At 39.5% G+C, this 20,690-nt stretch overlaps 1 protein-coding gene across 1 annotated transcript; it reads right to left on the bottom strand.

Moving 5' to 3' along the window:
- Positions 1–207: 207 nt before the first annotated feature.
- Positions 208–7,511, bottom strand: LOC137272328 (C-type lectin BfL-2-like). The gene is made up of 3 exons (XM_067804696.1): positions 7,253–7,511; positions 2,103–2,288; positions 208–1,495 (listed from the first exon to the last, which is right to left on the bottom strand). The coding sequence occupies exons 1-3, from the start codon at positions 7,509–7,511 to the stop codon at positions 1,290–1,292; spliced, it is 651 nt and encodes a 216-aa protein (XP_067660797.1). The 3' UTR covers positions 208–1,289.
- Between the last annotated feature and the right edge of the window lie 13,179 nt (positions 7,512–20,690).

A 20,690-nucleotide genomic window follows, 5' to 3' on the forward strand; every position in this document is an offset into this window, starting at 1 on the left:
TGTAATCACTAAGCCGTTACAGCTAGGCGCACACTCGGGCGTCGGGGCAGTGTGTACATTGTGAAGCTCAGCCTTATTGTCACCATAGCCTCTGTAACCTTAAGTTGAATCGCGTCGTTAGGTATTGCCATGTATGTCAGCTATCGTTTCAATCATAAATCAAATGATGAAGAATGTGAATGTTTCAAATAAAATATGACACTGGAGTATTCAAATTCATGTATTAGCGTTGATGTTCATTTACTCTGTTTACGTTAATATTTAACAATGTTAAAATTGTAATAGTTTTCACCATTCAAGCAAGTGAGTGAGTTGATATTTAACGTCACATCGGCAATATTGCAGCCATATCGTGACGAGAACAGTTAACACTGAAAAGAACTATATGTATATTATAAAAACCTGTTAACGAAGGACAGTAAAACAACTAGAATATCACAATTTGACTTAAAACTAGTGTGGAAGGTTAAAACTGTGTGGAAAGTTAAAACTAATAACGCTATTTAGACAATACAATGTAAAAACAGGCTATAGACGAGTACAAAACCCCGTTGACGCACAACAGTAAAACCACAAGTATGTCACAATTAGAATTAAAACTAGCTTGAAAAGTTAAAACTAATATCACGTGCACTATTTGAACAATACAATGCAAAAACAGGCTATAGATCGCCAACAACAGAATGTAGATCACCAGACTAAGGCCCCCAAATTGGAAAGAACAATTCTTCAGACAATTATGTCCAACTTGATCTATTTTTGACTAAGTAAAGTTCAAATCGTTTCAATGGTAGCATAGAAATATACAATTACCAAAAATCTGAAAATAGCAAAAGGCACTACTTCAAGTTCTGTGTATATAAATGTCCAGTCTTGTAGAATGATATTGAACGGTTTCGAGTGGAGCCCACTCCTCTCTTTTGAGAGGACGTTTCCATAGAAACCGAGAAAAATAGACATGACAAAACACATAATATGGAGAGGCAAAATTTTGCCCCGGAAACGAACTTTACCCTCCCAAAATGACAAAGTCCAAATTGTTGCCATGACAACAGAAAAAATTAAATAAACCTCAAACGCCCGAAATAGCTACATGATATGGAGAGTGAAGATTGTTCAAGTAGATTTAGTTGTTCCGGAAACAATGGTACTGCCGACGTCGGCGATAGCTCAGCCAAAATCAATATGTCTCCCGACCCTTCGTGATGAGACATAAGACACATATGCCCTGGAAGAGAAACACATATGCCCTGGAAGAGAAACACTATGTCTGACAGTACTTCAAACCTTTACAACAGTTCACAAACAAAACGATACTTGTTGGTACACATGACGTCATCCCAACCACCACTCCGGTGCGGATTGTAACTCACACAGTTACTGTCTCTGGAGGTTAGTGGTTCTCCTGGGTTCCAGTAGTTGGATGTCATGGCCGAGCCATCTGCCCAGACCCAGGACTGTTCCGAGGCCCTGTCATTCAGTCCAATCCATATGACTGCAAATAAAAGTAGAAAGTAAATCTTGCTGCAAATATCTGTGTTCATGTGTTGTTGAACATCAGGCTGATATATGACAGCAATTATGGACCGATTCGGCACTACGAACCAATTTCCCGAGCCTTAGCAGTCACACACATATTCCAGTACGCCTACAAGAAGCCACGTTTCTGCCAGGACATCGAGGAAATCTGGATTCCAAGTGGTTACAAAATTTTGAATTTTGCTGTATTGATGTCTTTCAAACTGAACTTAATCACACAAAACACCCATTTCTCTTGAACCAATACATTAATGCATAAACAATTGATGGCGATAAAATGTTGAATGACAGATATGTTTAAGATCAATGAATCTAATTATCAAATGTGACGTGGAATATATCTGCAAACATCTGTGCAGTTTGGTCTGTTTCCAGCTGGTCAATAGCTCGAATATTATTCATGTCTTTATACTTTAGTCTTTATTGACAGTTGGGTAGACAAAGAACAGTTATTGGTTCATTTTTGGTTATATTTTTGTATGTTTTTGCATCATTTTGGTGTTCAGTATAACACAGCAACCATCATTTATCAGCATGCATTTTGCTGAATTGCAAAGACTTACCTCCATTCGATATGAAAGATCTCATGACGTCACGTGCTTTGTCATCATGTATATGAACCAGATTAGCGCCTGCTGACTCACATTTCCTTTGGGCGCTCAGCCATTCTTTTGCCTCAGTGTAAAAACGATAGCACTTGTTAGACAGTCTTGAGAATTGATACCCGCTGTTTGTTCTGCAACCACGGGCTGTACATAAAATAGCGCCTTGTCAGATACGTACATAATAACACGTCTAATAATATCATAGGAAATGTTAACATGAAACCATGAAGGGACTGTTTTTTTTCGATTTGGCACACAAATATTGTCCTCATTTACAAAGTAAACACGCTTACTTTGAAAAGTAAAATGGTTACTTCAGAAATGAATACTTCACTACTGGTAATGCAGTCATCTCGCTTCGAAGTGGAAAGGACTTTGTGTGATGACCTGGACCCGTGTATTATGTTATGTCCTTACATCAACAGTACAAGACAAAAACAGCAAGGATGGTGATATTTTCACACAACCACTGTGACACAAAGACAATTTACGTAGCAATAACAAGCAGGTATGCTAAAGACACCATGTAAAGGCAGGTATACATACCATAAACTATTTGGTAGACGACAGAGGAAACATACTAACATTTGAACAATGTAAAAATATGTACAGAATTTTCTTTACAGAATTTGCCGGAATGTCGATGACGATTAAACATATTTTATCTTAACAGATACATCACTACATAAAAAGCCTGCATGCCTTTCATTCTTTACATTTTAGAAGATTTAGTGATTTAGTGAACTCAAGCAGAGGATGCAGAATGTTTTTTGATGTACTACAAACAACAACAATTCAAAATACTAAAACCAAATACCAAAATAAATGAGATTTAGAAGTAAACGAATGTATATCTGATAATGACTGATAATGTAGATATGTAGATAAAATATTTTTCAGGACCCTTGTTAATGTAATACATCAGTGGTTTCAATGTAGTATCATTCACAGGTCTATGTCAACTAACGACATGCCATAAAAAGATAAATTAACTGAATCCAGTTCTTGTACTGTCTGTAAAATAAGTGTCAAAACCATAACATACTGTGAATGTGATATTGCCAAAATGATCTGGAATGGCGTAGATTCAACAGAAAATGGGCACTCTCCTTCACCTAGACAAGAAAAGGGTATTATCTGGATACCCTGAACAGAGGAATTAATGTGCTCAATCTCATCACAAAATAGTAGGTAGATCACCATACTAGTGGGTGAATGAGTTGAAATGTAACGTCACATAGGCAATGTTGCAGCCATATCTTCTTGCCAAGACCCGTGAATGTCCGAGGTAGCACAGGCCTTCAGCAACCCATGCTTGCCATGAAAAGGTGACTATGCGTGTCGTAAGAGGCGACTAACGGGATCGGGTGATCAAGTTCGCCGACTTGGTTGACACATGTCATCGGTTCCCAATTGTGCAGATCGATGCTAATGCTGTTGATCACTGAATTGTCAGGTCCAGACTGTTTACAGACCGCCGCCATATAGCTGGAATATTGCTGAGTGCGGCGTATAAGTAAACTCTTCACTCACTCTTGTTGCAAAACCTCTTTTACATAGGCACAATATCTTTCGTCATTCAGCGGTTCTTCGGGTATAGAATGAAAACTTAAGTGTCGACATAGGCGACGCGCAACTCCAATAGCTATGTCGTCATCTGAGTATGACGTTAAAGCTGGTGACAATAGCGGGAGACGTATAACGAAGTCATGGGTATCAGTAGGGTTACGTTTGTGACGTCATCATGTGTTTGACGTCATAGTTAGAAACAGTAGAGGTGAACATATATGCATTTTGGTTTCAGCGCACAAATATATACTTAGTTGCATTAAGAAAGATACAAAATTGTACTTTTGAAGTATGCTTAGGTTAAACAGCCTTATGAACATTTGTTTTCTTTCATCCGTAATTGTTTATCATTGTTAAGCAACAGATTTAACGAAAAGATTTACTCATTCATCAATGTGGTTGCGTACATTTATACATCGCACATTAGGATCTCGAATTTGATGTCTGTGTTCAGTGACTATATCCTTTAGTTACATTCCATTTTCCCCAATACAATGTTCACCACATTACGCACATGTTAAAACATATATAACATTTTTGTTTTGATAGTAAATACTTTGTCTTCACAAAATGTGAATTTGCAGTCTTCAGTTATGACTGAACAAGTTCCACATCGAGGTGTCTGAAATTTTGTTTCTCCATATTTAGATGGACATGGATGTGTTTTAGCTTTTCAGGACGCCTAGTCCTACACATACCTTTGGTCTTGGATTTTCGAAATATTCGGCTCATCCTTTGATATCTTTCACCAGAGTCTAACCGGGAAGTAGACATTTGTTATTACAGTAAAAACCCTTTGATGTCGATGACATAGTAACCAAGCAGACACCTGCAACTCGACTGTGTCCACTGTCGAGTGAGTGAGTGTGTTAAAATTTTACATCGCATCGGCAATACTACAGCCATACGGCGATGAAAACAAGGTAATCAATCTAAAATATCCGTCGAGAAAAAAGGACAGTAAAACTAATTAGATTATCACAGATACATTGATGTTAAAACTAGTCATGAAATCTAAAATATTTTAACTAGAGAGGATGCAGTGTACACAAACAGGTTCTAGTTCACCAACAACTGAAGGTAGATCACCATACTAGGGACCATGTGGACTTACAGTACCTTTGCTATCTGCATGGGCCCTAGCTGGATTAGTCCACTGTCGATGACATAGTAACCAAGCAGCTGCAGAGTCCTGCAACGCGACTGTCTCCACTAACGATTACATAGTAACCAAGCAGACAGCTACAACGCGACTGTGTCCACTAACGATGACAAAGTAACCAAGCAGAGACCTGCAACGCGACTGTCTCCACTAACGATGAAATACTAAGGGCGCGACTGGGTCCACTGTCGATGACAAAGTAACCTAGCAGAGACCTGCAACACGACTGTCTCCTAGCAGAGACCTGCAACACGACTAACGATGGCATAGTAACCAAGCAGGCTGATGTACATAACCACTTATACGTCAACAATAACATACAGGTATAAATATCCATTTACAGTGATATGATAATAACTGCAACATGTTATAAGAGAATAAAGTATTTCTTATTAGACATCGTTTAATGTATAGAATATTAATATAATATGTTATTATTTCACCATGTGCGAGACACACTGGAGCGGCTGAAAGTGAAGGCAAATACATTACACACACTTGCCATTGCTGTTCAAGGTATCACTGAGGGATGGATAGCATACAGTCCAAAACAGATCGGTTGTCGAGAGTATGCCAACATTCGACAGGGAGAAAAATAGGTTGTACCTTGCCTGCCTCTCAACCGTTCCTGCAATCCCCAAATCAAGAGATCGTAATTCCAGCCAAACATGCGGTGACAGGCGTAGGGCATAAATTACGGTGACGACGGCAAGGTACGAGGATTGACGACCACCGTCAACCTCGACATTATGTGCAGTGATGGGACATTTTACGTGTCACCCTCCATCTTCCTTCAACTACACTATCCATGTCATGGTCGGAAATTATAATTTTGGAAATTGTTTTCAAAATGCGGCAGCCCGCTTATTACTTGTTAGCAACATCACAAATGTCTGTTTCCCGGTAATAAACCCTTTCATCCTGGAAATATCTTGCGCAGATATGAAGGGGTTCCCGGCAAGAAGAAATATATGAACTCATGTTATGTTATGTTATGTTATGTTATGTTATGTTATGTTATGTTATGTTATGTTATGTTATTAGTGACAGTCAAGTTAGTTTTGCTGTCCTTTGCCGACAGATGTTTTCAATTGATGTTTTCATCGCTATATGGCTGATGCGATGTAAACTATTTCATGTGACATGTGTGACATTGAGTGAGTACAGTTTTACGTTGCATTTTGCAAATTTCCAGCAATAGCATCACGCATCGTACAATCTGGCCAGTTGAACCTGACTTGTTGGCTTCATAAACAGACGGATGCTCTAAGTAATGAATAGGATTTGCCGGGTGCTCTTACTTCTGTGTTACCATAAAGCCCTTAACGTTCTTACATTCGACACTACCATGGGCACAAATGTGAGTACGTACTCACATTTGGACTAATTCAGTATGTTTACAGCATTTGGAGTAACATTGCAAATATTTCTGGTGAAATGCCCACTTCTAGGAATATTCATGAAATACTGACATAAAATGAAAGTAATTGGATACAAACAGAAAAAAATTTCTCAGCTGTAAAATGGCCTGTTTGCCTGGCATTATAATGAACAGGCACTCCCATTTGGATTAATTCAGTATGTTTACAACATTTGGAGTAACATATATATTTCTGGTGAAATGCCCTCGGCCATTGATCGATACACAAAAGGGAAGTGTTTGGACACAAACGGAAAACAGATATTCAGCTGTAAAATGGACAGACAAAAATGCGACATGAACCAGGAACGTTCTAAAACGACCACTTGCCTGTTTTGAGTGAAGAGAGATCAAGAGTGAGTGAGTTAATATTTAACGTAACATCGGCAATATTTCAGCCATATTGTGACGAGAACATATATGTACAGTACAACAACTAGAATACCACAGTTACAATTAAATATAATGTGGAAAGGTAACACTAAAAGCACCAGATGGACAAAACAATATAAAATACAGGCAATACCAACAACTGAAGGTAGATCAGACAGACCAAGAAGCGGACGGGAAACGGACATTTGCAAAGTACATACGTATATGCAAAACATAATCTTCCAATGTATGAAATAGATCCCCATGGTCCTTAGTATGGTAATCTGACAACAGTTGTTGGCGATCTACAGCCTGTTTTTTTTGTATTGAATGGTCTTAAATATATAAACTGTTTTAGACTTAAAATCGTTTCAAAATTGTATCTGTAATAATCAAGTTGTTTTACTGTCCTTCGCTGACAGATCTTATAATTTATATTATCATAAAACAGTAAGCAGATTGAGCAACGATGCAATGTGGCGTGTCCCACCACGGTATTGCTGGAATATTGTTAAAAAACCACATCCATGATCATTCATAAATAGGAATGAAGTTGTCACAAGAGTAGATGTGCCTTATATCTACCTTCGGCATTAATATAGCAGCGAATGTTGAGTGCTTCTTCCAGGTCCCTTCTATCCCACGACTGATCCCTCATTGTGTTGGAGAGGTAGCAGTGCCTATCGCGCTTATCATAGAAGAAAAAGTTACATCTAATGTCCTCCAAACACCTTGCAGCACATTCAACACGAGACATGGGTACGTTCACTGGAATGGCGTCAGAAGGTATCGGCTGTGTAAATCCCAATATAAAGTTCAGTGATAGACACGGGAAACAAGACATCGTAACAACTTGTTCCTGCCGCCCTTCTCTGAGAATGGTAAATGTTGTCAGGAAACTGATGCACACATTACTCAAGGCTTTGTTAATGGAATCGATTCTTCGGACGTGGTTCCACCAATAGTGTCCGTTTACGTACCAGATGAAACTACTCACAGGTGCATTTCTAGAAACAATAATCGTGATGACTCAAAAGAGTTTCTACTCCTTAGTAATCAAATAAGACGACAAGGAAAACAAATCATCTTAATGGTACAGAAGCGTGTCTGTTGAAACCGTGCCTCCCTCACTCATTTGTTGTGAAACAATGTCTTCTCTAACCTATGGATTTCCGCTTCACATAAGATTCAGTACTACTTATGGGATTACAACATAAAAACAGGCTACAGATCACCATCAACTTAAGGTATGTCATCATACTAGAGACTATGGGCACATACATTACTTTACTAACTGCATGAACCCTAGCTGGATTTCCCCCCACATGCTGTATCTGCCCAAAGATTATAACATCATTTTCAGCCCTGTTTTTGTTCAAGAGTCTTGAAATGAATGGGAGAAGTGTGCCCTACCTTATGGCCAGTTTTGCAGTGACATTTCTGCAAATTTGACAATTTACCTTTCAAGCCAGCACTTTAGATAATCAAACAGGTCAACTGTACTGCCCTACTTACTGATTGTACTTAAGACAATGGTGAACATTTTGACAACATTGATGATGGTGTTAGTGATGTGAAGTTTGATGACCTTAGTGATAATGTTTCACCAAAGGACGATTAAACTGATTGCACTGGTCAAGCCATATATATACGTATGTTTGACCTGTTGAAGGGCTTCTGGCATTTTCCACTCACAGACCATGATATTCGCTACACCAGATGGTACATTTTCCAGTACCTCAGTCAAAGAGAGAACTCATGCGATTCTTGGGTATGGCAGGCTATTACAGAAAATATAGTCAAAATTTCTCAGATGTTGTATCATCGCTTACCAACCTTTCAAAATTCCAGTGGGATAGCAGTTGTGAAACTGCATTTAAAAAAGTCAAAGCCATACTCATGAATTCACCAGTATTGCAGACACTAAATTTTGAGAAAGCATTTGATGCAGGTGATGTAGGTGTAGGTGCAGGTGCTGTCCTGAGGATGATGCAGGAACTGAACATCCAGTTTGATATTTTTCCAAGAAGTTTAACAAGCATCAAAGTAATTATTCTACCACTGAGAAAGAGACATTAGGTCTTTTGCTAGCTTTGCAGTATTTGCAAGTGTACCTAGGTACCACTACTTTGCCAATTGAAGTAATACCTGATCACAATCCTTTGACTTTTCTTCATAAAATGAAGAACAAGAATCAAAGATTTATGAGGTGGAGTTTGACCTTGCAATGGTTCAATCCTTGGTCAGACACAAATAAGGCAAAGACAATGTTTGTGCTGGTGCACTTTCCAGTGTGTGTGTGTGTGTGTGTGTGTGTGTGTGTGTGTGTGTGTGTGTGTGTGTGTGTGTGTGTGTGTGTGTGTGTGTGTGTGTGTGTGATAGTAATTATGCAATATGCTTCTCATGTTATTCATATTATTACACGTCATGTTATGTTAGTTATCTTGCTATGATTGTAACAGAAAGTTTCCGTTAAACTTCTCAAGGGGGAGAGTGATAAGAGAGTGTATTTTCTGTAATTTGTATTGTTATTGAGTAAGTTATACTTATTACTGCGTCACAATGTTTAGAGTTTTGCGTGATAGTTATTATGGGTGACATTTCATATCACGGTAATGGTATTTTTTAGTGGCATGCCTTTAAGGTAGCGCTTTTGTTGATACAAATGGACCAGAAATACCAATGTTATGTAATATTTCTTCAACTTCTTGAACAGAGTGAGTACACATCGGCAGTATCTCAGCCATATCGTGATGAGAACTTCTTGTACAGAGCATCAAGCACACTTTTTAACAGGAAATGGTAATATTGATGTATATCGTCATATCGTCAGTATATCTGAATAAATAGCTTATTCTCTTTCCAAATATTAAACCTTTGGCTTTTTGTGTAATTATAATTGTGGAAAATTGACATTTTTTACATTGTTGTAACGAAAGTCGTTAAATATTAACGTTAACAAGCAAAAATCTTCATTTTTCAACACTAGAGACGTGTGCATGTCATAGTGTCCCTGTAAAGGTATAAAACAATTAATAAAAAGTATTGTCTCAAGAATAAGACCCAAAGTAGCAGGAATGACCAGTTTCCGTCTTTTCTGTAGTATGAAGGAATTATGTAACGATAGCTAGAATCGCTTTCAGTACACGTTTTCAAGTGTAAGTTTGTTCTATAATCAAATAGACTTACCGCTTTATCTTCATCCGCCGTTGAAGGAACGTCACTGTTATATTATATATGAGGCGTATGAATCAAATAACTTCTGTCAAGATTCGGATACTCGATAGAAAGACTCGTACTAAAAAAGAAAGATTACTCTTATACCCTCGTAATATCGTGTTTCATTTGGGGGAAAGTTATCAATTTAGCTAAAGTAAACGGAAAAAAGTATGTATAACGAGGTTGCCTTTGATGCAGTTAAAAAGTGAAAGAACTTTTGTTCAATTTGATGAACCATCATGTTGTTGTGCTATTATGGCTTGAACGTATTCTGTGAATTGGTTATACAATGGTTCAGTGAATACTGACGTAAGAAATGAATTTGCAATCACAGGATTGCTAGCATGTACATGATATTCACAATTTATATACCGAAAAGGGAAATGTATTGAGTTATATAAAGTACGACATCAAAGATACCCATCAAAACTTGATGTGAGGTGAGGTGAGCCATAAGAACATTTAACACATGTTATATTTGGAATTGGCACCAGAGAAGAACCACCTCCTCATGGACCTGGGGTCAACTAGGTCGATAGCATCCCATTGCTGGTCGTGAGGAGCGGCCGAATTGGGCAACCTGCTTGCCGTAGGTTGCTCCCCTGTGTTGGCGGAAGACGGGATCCTGGTGGCTGTGCGCAGTTGGAGCCTTGAGCAACGTTCCTTTGCCAAACACACCACTGCGGCCCTCACTTCACTTAGACGGGTGGTTAAATTCAATCAGTTGGCTGGTCGTGCCAAGGCCCCGTGCATGGGTTATGCATACGATGTCATTGTACAAATTTAAATTGGAATTATGATAAATATCCCATTAATAGCCAATTGGAATGGTTTCAGTTTTGGTCTTGGATTAACTGTTCATTTAAAACGTTTTGATTTTGAAATATGATGAAAGCAACTTTGCCTTGAGTCTTATGCCCAGAAGGCGGGGTGGCTCATGGGCCAGTCTGGAGGATTAATTATTCATAATTCTTCTTGAGTATATCATCCGAGCATCCTTGGTGCTGCAAGTTGGAGCCCCACTTGTTTTTGCATTGCCCGTGGTACCGTGACACTCCGTGGTGGATGGGGAGTTCGGATGAAGAATCTTTAAACACTAACCATGGCTTACGAATCTCTCCCTTAAAAACAAACGTCTGATCTTGATGATGATGAGTGAGTGAGTAAAATATAACTTTACATCGACAATATTGCAGCCATGTAGTGACGAGAAATGTTGTAGATATGTCATAGACTAAATCATTTCAATAGGTTTCCTTAAAACTTCATTTATTCAAACAATCTATTTGTTTCAATATAAGTCCAAAGTGCACCGAAATTCTATCCCCTTTGTCTATGTAATGTATTCGGCAAACATTCGGTGTATCCCCTCTTATCATAAACCCCCCTCCGGGCAGGACCCTTAATTCTCAAACGCTATCAATACATGTCAATTGACACCTCCTTAAGTCGCCTAATCTTACGTGTGTACATGTGCATGGGCCAGTGACCTTGCACAATGTGACGTAATGGCCCTGTGTATAAAAACCTGGCTGATATGGTCAGTCGACAGACCATCCAGCGAGACCATCCAGCGAGACCATCCAGGAGACCAACCGGCAAGACCAACCATGGAGACTAGATCATCGACAGAAGTGGACGGATTGTGCGTCTAGTCGGGGTGTCGGCCAAGGCCGTCGCCCACCTACGACTACGTCGACGATGAAGAATCGCCGTCGGACTTCTAATATGTGTGTAAGTGACAGAGCGGGTCTCCACATCGGGATCATTGGCCATTCAGTCCTGATGTGCGTTCTGTCACATGTTTACCACTGTATTTTACCATTTTGACCATCCTTCGACCAAACAGTAATAAAACATGGCTGCTGCTGTCTTCATCTCTAACGCCGACTCATGTCCTCCCTGTCTCTTGTCCACCATCCTAAACTACCACCCGAGAGTGACCACGACGGACGCTCTTGGACAGATACACAATGAATAAAAGTCATCGACGGACTGTAAAATAACTAGAGTATCACAAAAAGAGCTAAAACTACCCAGTATCTATTTCTAAAAACATAACATTTTAGACAATACCATATAAAAATGGGCCATTTATCATCAACTGAAGGTTGATCTCCACACTAGGGTCCATGGGCACTTACATTACTTTTGCTACCTGCATGGTCCCTAGCTGGATTTAGCTGCTGGCGATTGTATGCAAGATTAGCCACATTTTTTCAGGTGAAAAAGGGGAATACTTTAAATGTTTTGGGACTTAAATACCCTCCCAAGAGGAAAATAATTTTACGGTATGAGGGGATGTCAATAAGTTGTGAACCTTGCACAGAAAAACACAAAATATTGGTATGAACCCCATTTATTTTTCAACATAGTCCCCTTGTGAGTCAAGACACTTGTTCCATCTTTTCTGCCAGGCGCTGATGCCATCTCTGTAGAAGGCGCCATTTTTGGTCCTCAAACCAAGCCTCAGTTGCAGCAATAAGGTCATTATCATCCTGAAATCTACGACCACGCAAGTGTTTCTTGAGATTTGGGAACAGATGGTAATCACTTGGTGCCAGGTCTGGAGAGTAGGGGGAATTCAGCAAGATTTCGTACCCGCATTCCTGGACAGCAGGGGCTGCAACGCGAGAAGTGTGTACTGGAGCATTGTCTTGATGTAGAAGAATACCACGTCTGATCTTGCCCCGGCGCTTCTCCTTGATTGACTGTCGCATTTGCCTCAACAAGTTAGCGTAATATTCCCCATTCATTGTTCTTCCTTTTGGTAAGTAATCTATGTGGATGACGCCTTGGCTATCCCAGAAGACTGTCGCCATTACCTTCTGCACTGATCTGGAGGCTTTGGACGTTTTGATCCTGGGAGAAGTGACATGTTTCCATTCCACGGATTCTTGTTTGCTCTCAGGATCATGGTGGTGGATACAGGTTTCGTCACAGGTTACTAGCCTAAAGTGAAAATCTTCTGGATTTTTGTTGTATCTGGTTAGCATGGAGTTGCTTATGGTGACCCTTGTTTGCTTTATTTCATCTGTAAGCATTCTTGGCACCCATCTTGCGCACACCTTAGACATGACGAGATGTTCATGAAGAATTGTCTCGATGGATCCGTGTGAAATGCCTGTGGTCTCCTCTAACTCGTGGAGTGTGATTCGACGACTTTCCAGCACAATGCGAACTTATATTGCCAAGAAGATCTTTCATAGTTCGTTATTTAAAATACTTATCCCTTTTGATGGAATATTCAGCACAGTCAAGCATGCTGGACTGTGATTCTTCCTGATGATGATGATGATGATTACAGGCAGCACCAAATCAAGTTCTTAGTAATGGAAACTCAGGTTAACTCAAAATTGATGTTAATTCTTTTGCTGTACAAAAGGGCATGCAAGGTGATGCGAAAAACAACTTTTTGCGTTCAGGGTCACTGCTCATTGAGTGCAGCAAAAGGCAACTAGTGAGAGAGTGAGTTAATATTTAACATCACATCGGCAATATTTCAGCCATATCGTGGCGAGAACATTCGACAATGAAAAGGACCATATGTACATTGTAAAACCTGTCAACGAGGGACAAGAAAGCAAGTAGAATATCACGATTAGCATTAAAACTATTGTGGAAAGTTTAAAATGATATCATTATATGGACAATACAGTATAATAACAGGATATAGATCGCAAACAACAGAAGGTAGATCAGCACACTAGGGGCCATGGGGACTTACGGTACCTTGGATACTTGCATGGACGCAACAGGCAACTAACCTGATGTCTGCTGAAACGTTCGTCGGCATTCCGGTATCAGGCTCTCGTCATAGATCACATAACACCAGTAAAGGAATCATTTGAGACGGTGATCGATTGTTCACTGACGTCCTAACTTGATACTGTTTCAAAAATGAAAGCTAGAGGGGTCACTTACGTTGAACGTAAAAATGGCCACGAGTCTTAGTGATGGAGCCTGAACGCCAGTGGCATGTATTAAAAAAACCCCAAACATCTTACGTTTACGTTCAGAAGTGCACCGCTTACTGAGTGCAGCAAAAGGCAGCAGACAACTAACCTGATGAACACTGAAACGTTTGCGGGCATCCTGGTTTTGGTGTCTCCTCACAGAACACTGAACACAAAGGCATCGTTAGAGACCAAGATCGATCATTCACAGATGATCATTCTGATCTTGATATTGTTTCAGAAATGAAAGAACAAGGGACTTATGTCACAAGGTTTCTACAAGTAAAAACCAACAAAATTCAACCAACATATACCTGTTGTTGTTTTTTCTTCTCCTACTGCTCCCTGAACACTTAAGTTTGGGTTCTGTAACATTAATGTCAACACCCTACATGCAAAACAAACTAAGATGTTTTAAATGCCAAGGATGTGATCATGGTGTTAGTACTTGCACATTGTCTATTGGGTATGCTCTCTGTAGTGAGAACACACACACAACAGAAGATGTTGTCAGTACAAGTACACCATTCTAAAAAAACTGTGACCCGTGAACGTGCGGTGTAGACTAGGCCTTCAACAACCCATGCTTGCCATAAAAGGTGACTATGCTTATCGTAAGAGGCGACTAACGAGATCGGGTGGTCGGGCTCGCTGACTTGGTTCACACATGTCATCGGTTCCCAGTTACGCTGATCGATGCTCATGCTGTTGATCACTGGATTGACTGTTGCGTAAAACTAAACTCACTCTCAGTTTTCAGTTATTTCTATCAACACCACGCTAAGTGTAAAATGCCCCATGGATCAAGGAGCTGATGTTTCCTTGTGTTTGTTTTGAATTATAGTAATTCATCATTATGCGATGTACCAAACCAAATCAAATATTTTGTAACGTTTATTTTTCGTGGTAAATAGAGTTATAAATCATTGCAGAATGTCATGTTTTCATTCCCAACGCTCTGAGATTTATTTTTCGAGTCAGATTGCAATTCACCGGTCCGCTTTTTAGCAAACTGACTATATACCAGACATTCCTTCCTGGATTGCGACTAGCCGAAAACGCTGTCTTTAGCTGTATTGGCCAATAGCAAGCTCATAACATAATTAAGTAAGTATTTATATATTAAGTGGGTCTTTGCGCCTTGAGGGAGGCGCGACAGAGAATCTGAATCAGTTTAGAATGTTGTTTTGGGTATATGTTTCGGCTGTGAAAATAGAACTATCACCTGGTAATCCAGAAGATATTGTTCTGGGTCAAATGACAATGGCACAAGTCACTGCGCTACTATCTCTATACCCATCTATTAATACGGATGTGTATGTATCATTTTCACTTGTAATTGATTAAATTCTAATTTATATTTCTATTCATTAGTTTCGGATTTATTAAATGTTGTCAGTGTGAGGACAGTATGTTGCCTCACTTATTTGTCAAGGAGGAGAAGAAAGAAGGAAGGATACATATTTTCCAGCTCAATGCCAGCACCAGAAAGGAGGGTTTTACTCTTGGTCTCATTTGTTTGTGCATATCCCCATAGAGAGGAATGAGATGGTTAAATGCAAGGTTACATTTGTTAGATTACGGGGGCTCTTTTTTGTTATACACTGTAAGGGTAATTGTATACGGCGTTGGTTAAGAGATGACTCATCGACATCGACATAGAGACTGTCAATAGGAGACGTTCTTAAAGACTCAAACCAAAGTCTTAAACCTTGGTCCTAGACAGTAGTCTAATGAATGTAGAAAGAAAACAAATATGTTTTCAAGGTAGTTAATACAGTCATCTGGAGGATTGGGCAGTGAGCTGAAGGTACTGAAGCGCAATAGGGATTCATTACCTTATTCTAAAACGTACTGGTCATTACGTCATTCTGCACGTAACTGTCTAATCGAATGTCCGTCATACTTCCGGTAGAATACGATGTTAGATTAGGACGTTAGGAAGCGTCTGCACATCATTATATTAGTTTCTGGGCATAGAATATGTTTATTACCTTACCGTCATAACAATATGTTGCGTACGTCCAAAACTTGTTAAAAATCGCCAAACAGCGTAGGGATAGCAGGTTGTTTTATGGGCGCCGGCATCTTTGTTTACGAATATCTCGCATGGTCATTGTAGCAGGCGCATCTCGATTGTGCCGTCATTGTAATTAAGAATAAAAGGGAGACGCTACTGTCAGTCTGCCTGTATATTTAGGAAGCCATCAAGCAGCTAACTTCTCGGGCAAGATCAAAGAAAAATTGAGAGGTGATGATGGACCATTCACCAGGACTTGGTATAAGTGTTATATTTAATTCGTAAAAGGAAACAGGACTTGTAGGACTCATTAAAAGAATTTGGGAATTACGGTGTCAGTCAGTTGGTACTTTACCATAGGTTCCGATCGGTATGCACCAAGTTAGAGTATTGTTCTAGGTGTCTTTTTGGAAGTGCAAATATGAAATATGTAGATGTATTACGCTATTAATACATTGTTATTGTTTTCGAAAAGCATGTTGTACGTTTCTTTACAAAGTTTCATGTTGTTGTTGCAAATGTTTCCGAGATATGGAGATTAGAAGTTTTACGACCGTAGAAACCAATGCCAAATCTAGCCATTAGCAAACGTCAGCTAGCTCATTGTAAATGCAGGAAATACAGGGTCAGAGTTTAAAGGGGTGTCTTCCCAGGAAATGACCAATCAGGAACGAATACAAAAGTTTGAACAAATCCGGGAACAATATTCATAATGATGTCTGATAAATGCCGTTTCTTCTTGGGAGGCAGTTTTAACACTTGCTGCCCATTACAACATATACATATTCCAGTGTTAAGATTCCAGGTACGAACGTGAAAGCATCTGAAAAAAGAACTGAAAAAATCTACATACGTAGTGTAAGGTGCTGATCACTTTTACATCAAATTCAATCATATTCAGAAGTTAAATCATACTACGGGGTCCTGCTGTTTGTGGCTGATGAAATTTGCTATACGATCATATGTATTTGAATAAATTGACATGTCCTTGACATGGGATTTTATGAAAAGGTATGCTTTCTCTGCGGGTGTAGGCTAAGGGGAAAAACTAGGAACAGGTTCCCAAGCTGGTTCAGCAAACCACTGCCACTCACATCAAGAATTTATCAAGGCATATTGTCACATGACCAATGGGTAGGCCAGCTACGTCTTAAGCACAAGATTACGCTTTGCATCCGTAACCAAATTGTGCATATCTACTGGAAAAGTTTGAAATGAGCTTATCCCATCCAGACAAGCATTTGTCATGAATATTTGTATGTTCCCTGTCCACAGGTGTGCATGATAGCACTTGACCACACTGTCTTCAAGTCTGATTGACTGTCTCGGAGGTGCATGACAAGATGCTACTGGTCATAGTGGTTGAGACGGTAATGGACGGGCAGATACTTCAGCGCAGTCATGTCTTGCTGGTTGTGATAAAGACCCCACAAGAGTGACCTGGATACAAAAGAAGATTGTTTGATTAAGATGAAAGGAAAGAAATGTAAATGCGTTCAGGCACACTTGTCTTGCAGTCTTTGGGCGATGTATTACCAGTAAAACCAACTTTGACCGCATACATATAGATGTAGGAGGGTAGCTTGATCCCCTCCCCACTTAAAATTCGAAACAACTTTCAACAAGCCAAGTGCCTCAAAGCATTTAGCTTTAAGGGATTTGATATGTGGTAAAACGTTAAGTGTGAGCAAAAAAGTTGGTCTACTTGACAACTTTGATGTGCGTGCCATTTCGAGATAGTTCGGGGTATTTATGCGGTTTGTATTTACGGCAGAAATGTCCACAATTACGTTTGGATTTATAGCAGATTTCAAGGCACCGTTTATTTGTTTTGGTTAACACAACTGCAGTTGCCTTTCGATAGCATGCATATTACATCGCGATAAGAAGCACTCAAATCATACACAAAAAGTGATCTATCTATTGAATCATTTAAAACATTGGATAAACGGTTGATCTTGATACTAAGCAATGTGACAGACAAAATACTGCCTTATGGGACGCCCTGGTCCTGATTGTATTGATCAGACAGGATTGAACCTACGCCCACATGAAATTGTCATTTCAAACGTGGGATATAGATGTAATCTTTTTAATCCAAAGTCATGTAAATCTTGGTTGAATATGCGAAGATTTTTGTATTATACAGATCCTCATCAAGAGGATAAAACACACGGCTATTAGCAGGGTTGGGTGCTTTAGAATAAAGATTAATGACATACAGCAAAGACATTTGATGCGACGATGTTTGTTCTGAAGACATTTAGGTTTTTCAGTTAAACTGATCTTCAACGTAAAGACAGTCGATTGGAGAAGCGCAAAAGGATCCAAGACACAGCCGCAGACCTTGATTATGAACAGAATCACGAAGTTTAATATTGCTTTTGCAGGATCCCAAAGTATCCGTAATGAGTAATTAGTGAATTCTCTTTGGACGAAAAAGACATATCTAATTCGATGAGAATCAGTATATAAATCATCTTCTCTCACTCTAAGAGAAGGATGGCACTATTAGTTCTTTCTTTAATAGTTTTATCTGCACAAAAGAAAGGGTTATCAAAAATATGAAACAAACTTCCAAGTACTACCACTGCACCAACGTTGCGATATTGACCATGGAACAATGTTAAGTTCAGTCTGTTTTCGATGTCATAATATGCGGGGTTCCTCAAAATGGTTTAAAACATTCATGAAAGTGAATTTGGATTCGAGAACAAGCATTAATATGTTAACACAATATGCAATTACACTGTAGACGATTTTCTCAGGTATATTAGTGTCATAATAACATTGCTACATGTCCAACAAACCTGCACCTCAGCTGATCACTGGATGACTGCTTTTTTAATAAGAAAAGCAAGATTTATGGATGCCAACTTCTTTTCGTGAATAACACGACGTTTCGGAGCGTATACTTGCCCCTTCATCAGGTGGAAATCAGGTCACAATAAAGAAGATGACTTCCATAAATCCTTCTTTTCGTATGCATTCCACCTCTAAATACCCATCAAAGATTTAACCTACTTCCAGAGGCTTCTGGAGGAGGCATATAAACTAGCGACTAGGCCGTTTTCACTGACTTAACTGACTTGAATCACTTATTAGCAAAACAGAAGGCCTTGTTAATTGGCGAGTTGTAACTGCCTTGACTCACCCATCAATTAACAAGGGATTAGGTCCAGTGGCGTACAAAGAACACTCATTTACCATCACCCACCAGTTATGTCCTCTTGTGGACCTATCCAAAATTGGAAATATTTGGAAATCTCATATTTCCGAAATTGGAAATGTCCTGGAGTGAGTGAGTTTACTTTTACGCCGCTTTAGCAATATTCCAGCAATATCATGGCAGGGGTTACCAGCAAATGGGCTTCACACATTGTACTAATGTAAGGAATCGAACCCGGGTCTTCGGCGTGACGAGCGAACGCTTAAACCACTAGGCTACCCCACTGCCCCGGAAATGTCTTGGAATCATCATCTTTCCGAAATTGTAAATGTCTTGGAAACATCATCTTTCCGAGACATTTGCAAGCTTGTAAATGTTGACTTTTTGCAGTGTCAGATGAATCCAGGTTTAACGTGTTCTATGCAGATGGACGTCAATGGATTTATTAACGTCGAGGAGAAAAACTTGCACCAAAGTGTGTCCTTGATCGTTTTGGATCGAGTGGTGACCTAAAGGCAGTTGCTCAATTGACACATGCCCTCCAACATCACTGGCAGACCATTCCATAGTTGCTTATGAGAAATCGTGTCTTTTAATGCCCCGCAGACTGCGAGAATGTCTTGCAGCGTATGGTGGACACACACGATATTGACCTCAAGTGACCTCTGTTTTGTTTGATGTCGTTGTAACGTCACTGGTGTTGTTGCTGATTGGATATTTTCAGATGAAATTAGCTACAGATCTTGAAACATATCCGCTGATTACAATAATATATGATGACATTTGTGCGAGTAAAGAAAGTATCAATGCCAAATTGCGTTATTGATGGCTTTCACTATATACCCATGTCTCCATCCGTCACTGGTGCTTCATTTCCAAGCATGGTTAGATATGACAAAGGCCTCTGATATGACATGTCAAAGACGAGCAACAACTGAAATGGATTAACCCGGACACTGTTAAAGTCCAGTTGGTACTGATCACACTTCCTCCTATTATTTACAAGTATTTAGTACTGTAACTGTCATGCTACATCGTAAATTGTCGAAGGTGGTAAATTGTTGGTTTAAGAAGGGCGAAAATGTCACTCCAAAAACTGGACATCAAGTAGGGCACATTCCTTCCATTCATGTCAAGACCCTTGAAAAAATACAGGGTTAAAAATTATATCATAGAGCCCGCTTGATATCAGTAAGGGTGTAAATCCAGCTAGGGTCAAAGCAGGTAGCAGTGTAAGTGCCCATATGCATGGTGTCTTGTATGGTGACCTACATTAAGTTGCTCGTGATCTGTAGTCCTGTAGTGATCCTAAATATTACTGACGCTTATGTTAAGGGGAATGCCATAGGGTAGAGCAGACATTGATTCTTAGTTATAAATAATGAATGAGGGAGGCACGGTTTGAACACACTTGCTTCTGTACCATTAAGATGATTGGTTTTCCTAGTCGTCCTATTCGATTATGAGTAGAAATTCGATCTTTTGTGTCATCGCCATTCTTGTGTGAAGAAAGTCACCTGTGAGTAGTTTCATCAGGTACATAAACTGAATCTATGGGTGGAACTACGTCGTTGAATCGATTCCAATAAAAAAAGTCTTGAATTATGTGTGAATGAGTTTACCATTCTCGGAGAAGGCCGACAAGAACAAGTTGTAAAG

Source organism: Haliotis asinina, chromosome 2 (genome assembly GCF_037392515.1).
Source record: "Haliotis asinina isolate JCU_RB_2024 chromosome 2, JCU_Hal_asi_v2, whole genome shotgun sequence".
In the NCBI taxonomy this organism is placed as follows: Eukaryota; Metazoa; Mollusca; class Gastropoda; order Lepetellida; family Haliotidae; genus Haliotis; species Haliotis asinina.

Excerpts from the sequence above, each read along its gene's own strand:
- LOC137272328 (XM_067804696.1), bottom strand. The coding sequence starts at position 7,511 with ATGTCTTGTTTCCCGTGTCTATCACTGAACTTTATATTGGGATTTACA. Across the intron at positions 2,289-7,252 it reads CTGCTATATTAATGCCGAAG|CCCGTGGTTGCAGAACAAAC; the intron begins GTAGATATAAGG and ends TTTTATGTACAG. Across the intron at positions 1,496-2,102 it reads ATCTTTCATATCGAATGGAG|TCATATGGATTGGACTGAAT; the intron begins GTAAGTCTTTGC and ends TTTTATTTGCAG.